Below are 5,704 nucleotides of genomic sequence, written 5' to 3' on the forward strand. Positions count from 1 at the left end.
TTTTGCCACTATTTTTCATTCGAAAGAAATCGATCTATCCGATCAAAGATCAGAGATCAATGCTAGCTCCTTTCTTTTCCGTTTATACATATGTACATCCGAATACCTTCGCGTTCGCGTGGTTCTTGTATACATATATTATTAGAAAACGGCTCCGGCTACGAAACTGGAACCGGACGGAAGTATAACACGAAGAAAAACTCACGCGGCAATCGCTGGGATCTCTCGACGCGTTATTTGTATCAGGCGATTTGCCATGACTTCGTAAATACTAACAGAGACTGTTTGACATATGCAAACTTACCCTCAACCTCCGCCATGTTAGTTGATAGGGGAAACAATGATTGCCATGGTAACCGATGACAGATTCTCTGACAGTTGGAGAGTTCAGAGGTTTGATGAAATTATTATTGGATTGCATATAACATTGCTCCCCACTTCATCTGATTATTGATTTATCTGTTATCTAAATTTTATATACTACATTCTGTAAGATTATTGAATAAAAACTTTTTGTTTGTTTGATTTATTTTTGTAGAAATCTTATTGAGTTCTTTTATCCAGTTAATTTAATTTATCCAGTGTTCAAGTCTTAACAATATTTTTCTTATTATTATTATATATACGACTATTTTTTACTTTAAGAAATTCCTTTATAACGCTATTTAAGCAGATATTTAATTAATTTGTATGATCTGTCCCCTATGTCTATAAAGTATGAGTTATGGACAAGGATTGCAACAATTTGCAACAATTATGTTATAACCAAAATTAAAGAAGTTACAGTGTAAGAATTAATAAAAATAAAAAAAAAAAGAATTCTGTTATCGATAATGGTCGCCAGTAGAGAATTTTGATTATTTATAATGGTTTTTGTACCCAAAACATTTAAAAGTATAGTTATTTGTAACAAAAACACTATTTAATGTACCGAATAATTGGTTAATGTACAAATGTAACCAAAATATTTTTTAAAAAATTTCTTTAAGATTTAGTTTGTTCATTATATTACATTTAAGCAAATATTGTGTTGTCAATGACTTTTTATACAAAACTTAGAAATATCTGTTACTTTTGATTCTAGTTATACTTGTTATTGTTCTGTAGTTCTGTATAAACTGATATAAATGATCATATTATTCACATTTATTTATGTATTAAAGAGAAAATAATTTTTTTCCAGTTGATTACTATTTAATATTTTATATTAATATAAAGAATGGCTTGCTATTTGTAAAATTGAGGATCGTCATTATCATTACTTTAGCCAAATCATGATTTACAATCAGTATATGTCACAAGTTACATTTGCTTTCGAAAAAGTAACAGAATTAATACTATTATTTTACAAAGAAATTAATATAAAAGGAATCAACCTGAAATGTTAAGATTTATAAAGAAAGATATTTTTATTTATTTTCAGGTATTTCATTTTCAAAATAAATTATATATATGTATAAGTACATATTACGTAAAGTATGTGTTACCGTACGTAATGAAGGTTATATAACCTAATTCTAATAAATTATTTTCCATTTGCAATTTTATTGATAAAGATTTTAGTTATGTGTACGTTTTGGAACATATATATTAATATAACACAATTAAAGATAATGTCCAAAATTTTGGTTCCAAATAGATACAAATATATATATGTAGAGGCATTGATACCTATGAAGATTTACGGGATTACACGATTAGAATCTAGCGAGAATTGTGAAATTGCTTCAAATTGTTCCTTCTATTGTATGTATATGGATATTGCAGGTGGGAAGATCTAGTACGAGGACTTTTTCTATAAATAGAATGTTGTTTTCAGAAGAAAAATATCTAGAAATCAAGGAAGATAATGGAGTAAGAATATATTACATCTGCAAAGATAGTACCAATAAATTTCCTATTTCCCATAGATATTAATTTTAAATCTACAGTAAAAAATATATTATTAACTATTAACATATTAATTTAATTATCATTTACTAACTATCAATAATATTATAAATATACTATTAAACTATCTTTTCCTTTTTTTGCAATTAGGTAAAGACATTGATATTAAATCATCCAGAATCTCGCAATTCTTTATCTTTGAAAATGTTAAAGTCTTTATTAATAAACATAAAAAAGGATGAAGATAGTAAAAATCTTCGATCCATAGTTATTAAATCTGGATTGGAAAGAGTATTTTCTGCTGGACACAACTTAAAAGAATTGGTTTGTAGATGGATCATGAAATACTAGTAGTAGAAGTCTTTTTAATGTAAGAATTTACATTCATTGTAGAGAAATGATTGGCTTGCATTGTTTAGACTGGTAACAATGAGAAACTTCACAAGGAAATCTTTGAAACATGCTCAGAGTTGATGCGAACAATTACTCAAAGTCCTGTTCCTATAATTGTTGCTGTAGATGGTATAGCAACTGCAGCTGGTTGTCAATTGGTTACTGCATGTGATATTGCTATTTGCACTGAACAAAGTTCATTTGCTACACCAGGGTATATACATTCTGTATACTAGATATAAATTTAAATATAAATACAAATTTACTTTTACGTATAAATGTGTTATACATATTCCTTAATGAATTCTTACAGTTTAAATAATACTTATTTACCACTAAATTTTAGAGCCAATCTTGGAATATTTTGTTCTACACCAGGTATTCCCTTAGTTCGAAATGTACCCAAGAAGATGGCAATGTACATGCTATTTACAGGTTTTAGCATTACTGGCAAAGAAGCATACGAAGCAGGACTTGTGAGTAAAGTTGTACAAAATGATAAATTTGGTAAGTTGAAATTTCATTTAACAGAATAATTAATTGAAATGCTACTAACTCTAGAATATTTTATCTTGTGTCCTATTTAGAAGAAGAAATTGAAAAGATTACTACATCTATAAATATGAAAAGCCGTTCTATTATTCATGTTGGAAAAACATTTTTGTATGAACAATTGGATCTTGATATGTCAACTGCATATTTCTTAGGAACTGAAAAGATGATTAATAGTTTAAAAATGAAAGATGCTCAAGAAGGAATCAAAAGTTTCATTGAAAAGCGAAAACCTATTTGGAGTCATGATTATGAGAAAAATTAATATGGATTGGTGTATATATATATATATATATATATATATATATGAAATATCTAATATAAATTCCTAATAATGGAAAAATTTTTATTATTTTTGTAGAAAATGTTATAAATATGATTACTTCTATTGTATTTCTATATTAAACCATCTGACATAATAAAATTTATTATGTTCTTTGTTAGTTTTTCACAGTTAATTATTAAAATTATGTTATTGTAATTAACTTAACTTTCTCCCACCGAAGAATTGGTTCTCCTTGTTGGAACTATTCAAAAGTGTCGTTTTTATAGCGATAAGATGAAGAACGAAATAAAAGGAATTTTTAACCTTACATGACAGTAAAATTCGCTTACAATGTATCATCGATTTATGTTCAAATTTAAAACAAATTTCATGCAAAAATTCATGTAAAAAATACGTGAATATAACTATTCAAATATATTTAAATAGATTTTTATATACTACAAAATATTTCTGCTTTCAAAATTGCACTAGAAATTTTGGATGGATGAAAAACCAAACTTATTTTATTGAGATATAAATGAACCTTTTATGAAAGAGATTTGTTTTTAACATTTTACAAATCTATGTCAGAAAATGAAATATTTAATTTTCTTCCATTTTCGTTATCAATTGCATAAGTCTTCTTCCTTTTAAGATTAAAAGTTTACATAATAACAGTATAAACTATACAAAATAAATCTAGAAATTGTAAAGATTATAGTGGGATCTCTCTATTTCAGTAATACACATGTAGATTACATATCACAGAATAAAAGTGCGTACTTTAAATACGAGAGGTCTTTGTAAAGATAAGAAAGTCGTGGTGGTCGGCGGCGTCATCAATCTCGAAGAACGCTGATATCTCGACTACTCGTTACAAAAATGCTTTTTTCCCGTGTTCATTTCCCATTTTGTCTCTCGTTAAATCTGTCTCTCCCCACTTGTTTGCGAGGCACGTTCATAAATCGAAACCAATATTGTTATATGAAGTTAGTACGACGTTGGGTCCTAACAAAGTTAGAGCGTCGAATGTTTTGTTTGCAAAATAATAGAAAGTGCGTTCGTTTTCATTGTATATATATCTTTTCTTTTCTTTTCTCTTCTTTTTACAAAAACTTTCTAATTAGTCGATGATTGTTTTGAGAAATTCTCGTCGAGGCTGTATGAAGTTTGAAACATTGAAACAAGGTCGAGAGTTCCTGTGGGTCAAGGAATTTCAACATTTCAAAATCAAGATCCGTGAAGAAAGTGCAACAACGAGAAGTGTTAAAAGGAGTTTAGCGGATTTGCTTTTCGAAATTTGCAAAGGTTCGTTTTTTTATATACTTAGTATTATTTTTTAGTGGTGTTGCGATAATTATCCTCAGAAAAGATTAGTAACATCATTTCTGATTAAGAACTAAAAATAGTACTGAATATTATAAGTGTTTTTTTTTTTGCATTCTTTCTTTTATTGTAGATTGCGAGAGAATGGCCGCTATTCCGCAGGGTGCATTTGCAGCGTGCAAAGTCCGCCGCAATTTAGAACGCAATGCTATGATAACATCACCAATAGAGGAGAGGGAAAAAGTGGGTAAAGAAAACACATTCAATATGAGACCCCCTTCGGAAGGTACATATCAAATCCATGAAGTATCAATCATATATTATATTTTAGGTTGCTATGAAAATAACGAATTAAATAATGAATTTAGAATGTTATTAGAATAGTATTTTACGAGAAAGAATATTTTTGTCTTTTCATAGAATCACATTGCCATATATTGTGTTTTTATATACACATATTATATACATATATTAATTAATTTCGACGAAATATTTATAGGCCGAGAGCTTACACCGCTAAAATATAACAGCAAATTAATGAACAGCATCTGGGGACTTTATAACCGTTATTCGGTACATAATTTCAAGAAAAACAATTCTAATGATGGGGTGTTTGGTAAGTTCGCGGCGATTTGGGAGACTATTTCTCACAGCCATGCATATGCCGCGAACTCGGTAATTACAACTGCAGTTACCAACAATAACTCTCAAATTATGCAAAAGAGATGAACAGTATCTGATGATTTGATGATCTGATATGTGTAATATCGATTGTTAATTCAACTGTAATAATTAAAGGAAATTTAAATACTATATATGACTTACGATTATAGAGAATTGCAACAGTATTGCATATTCTTTTTACAACTTTTTTAATTGTACGTAGATAAATAAAATATTTTTCCTGGCAACTATGGTGCAATTTATCAAATTTTAATTTGGTACATAATGGTAAAGATTTCTACATGTAATTTTAAAAAGACTGTTGTAATATTTTGTCTAACTGTTAAAATATAGTGATATATGATAAATACAAAGTAAATAAAATATAGATTTTTATAAAAAATAGAAATATATCTATATATAGATTTTGTATATTATTACTTAAATATTATATTGTTTTGTATTGTTATCTAATAAATTGCAATACAAACGCGTATGAAATTATATCCTAGTTACAATTAATGTAATGAAGATTTACATATAATTTTACTTATAATTTTGAAACATTAGAATTTAAACAAAGTATAATCCCATGAATAAAAATAAATAACTACG

General features: G+C 27.7%; 2 protein-coding genes across 4 annotated transcripts; both read left to right on the plus strand.

Moving 5' to 3' along the window:
- The first annotated feature begins 360 nt into the window (after window positions 1-360).
- On the plus strand, window positions 361-3,273 carry LOC126864943 (enoyl-CoA hydratase domain-containing protein 3, mitochondrial). 2 transcript variants are annotated; one of them, XM_050616881.1, is made up of 6 exons: window positions 361-1,423; window positions 1,768-1,854; window positions 2,041-2,214; window positions 2,310-2,497; window positions 2,630-2,790; window positions 2,871-3,273. In XM_050616881.1, the coding sequence occupies exons 1-6, from the start codon at window positions 1,382-1,384 to the stop codon at window positions 3,098-3,100; spliced, it is 882 nt and encodes a 293-aa protein (XP_050472838.1). In that variant the 5' UTR covers window positions 361-1,381; the 3' UTR covers window positions 3,101-3,273. The 2 variants fall into 2 exon arrangements, with proteins under 2 accessions (XP_050472838.1, XP_050472839.1); XM_050616882.1 differs by having other exon boundaries at window positions 366-1,423; window positions 1,640-1,854.
- Window positions 3,274-3,424: 151 nt separating this feature from the next.
- Window positions 3,425-5,338, plus strand: LOC126864946 (uncharacterized). Of its 2 annotated transcripts, XM_050616886.1 has the most exons (4): window positions 3,425-4,155; window positions 4,228-4,408; window positions 4,560-4,712; window positions 4,926-5,338. In XM_050616886.1, exons 2-4 carry the CDS (start codon window positions 4,231-4,233, stop codon window positions 5,153-5,155), a joined length of 561 nt encoding a protein of 186 aa, XP_050472843.1. In that variant the 5' UTR covers window positions 3,425-4,155; window positions 4,228-4,230; the 3' UTR covers window positions 5,156-5,338. The 2 variants fall into 2 exon arrangements, with proteins under 2 accessions (XP_050472843.1, XP_050472842.1); XM_050616885.1 differs by having other exon boundaries at window positions 3,425-4,408.
- The last annotated feature ends 366 nt before the right edge of the window (window positions 5,339-5,704 follow it).

Source organism: Bombus huntii, chromosome 4 (genome assembly GCF_024542735.1).
Source record: "Bombus huntii isolate Logan2020A chromosome 4, iyBomHunt1.1, whole genome shotgun sequence".
Lineage (NCBI taxonomy): Eukaryota > Metazoa > Arthropoda > Insecta > Hymenoptera > Apidae > Bombus > Bombus huntii.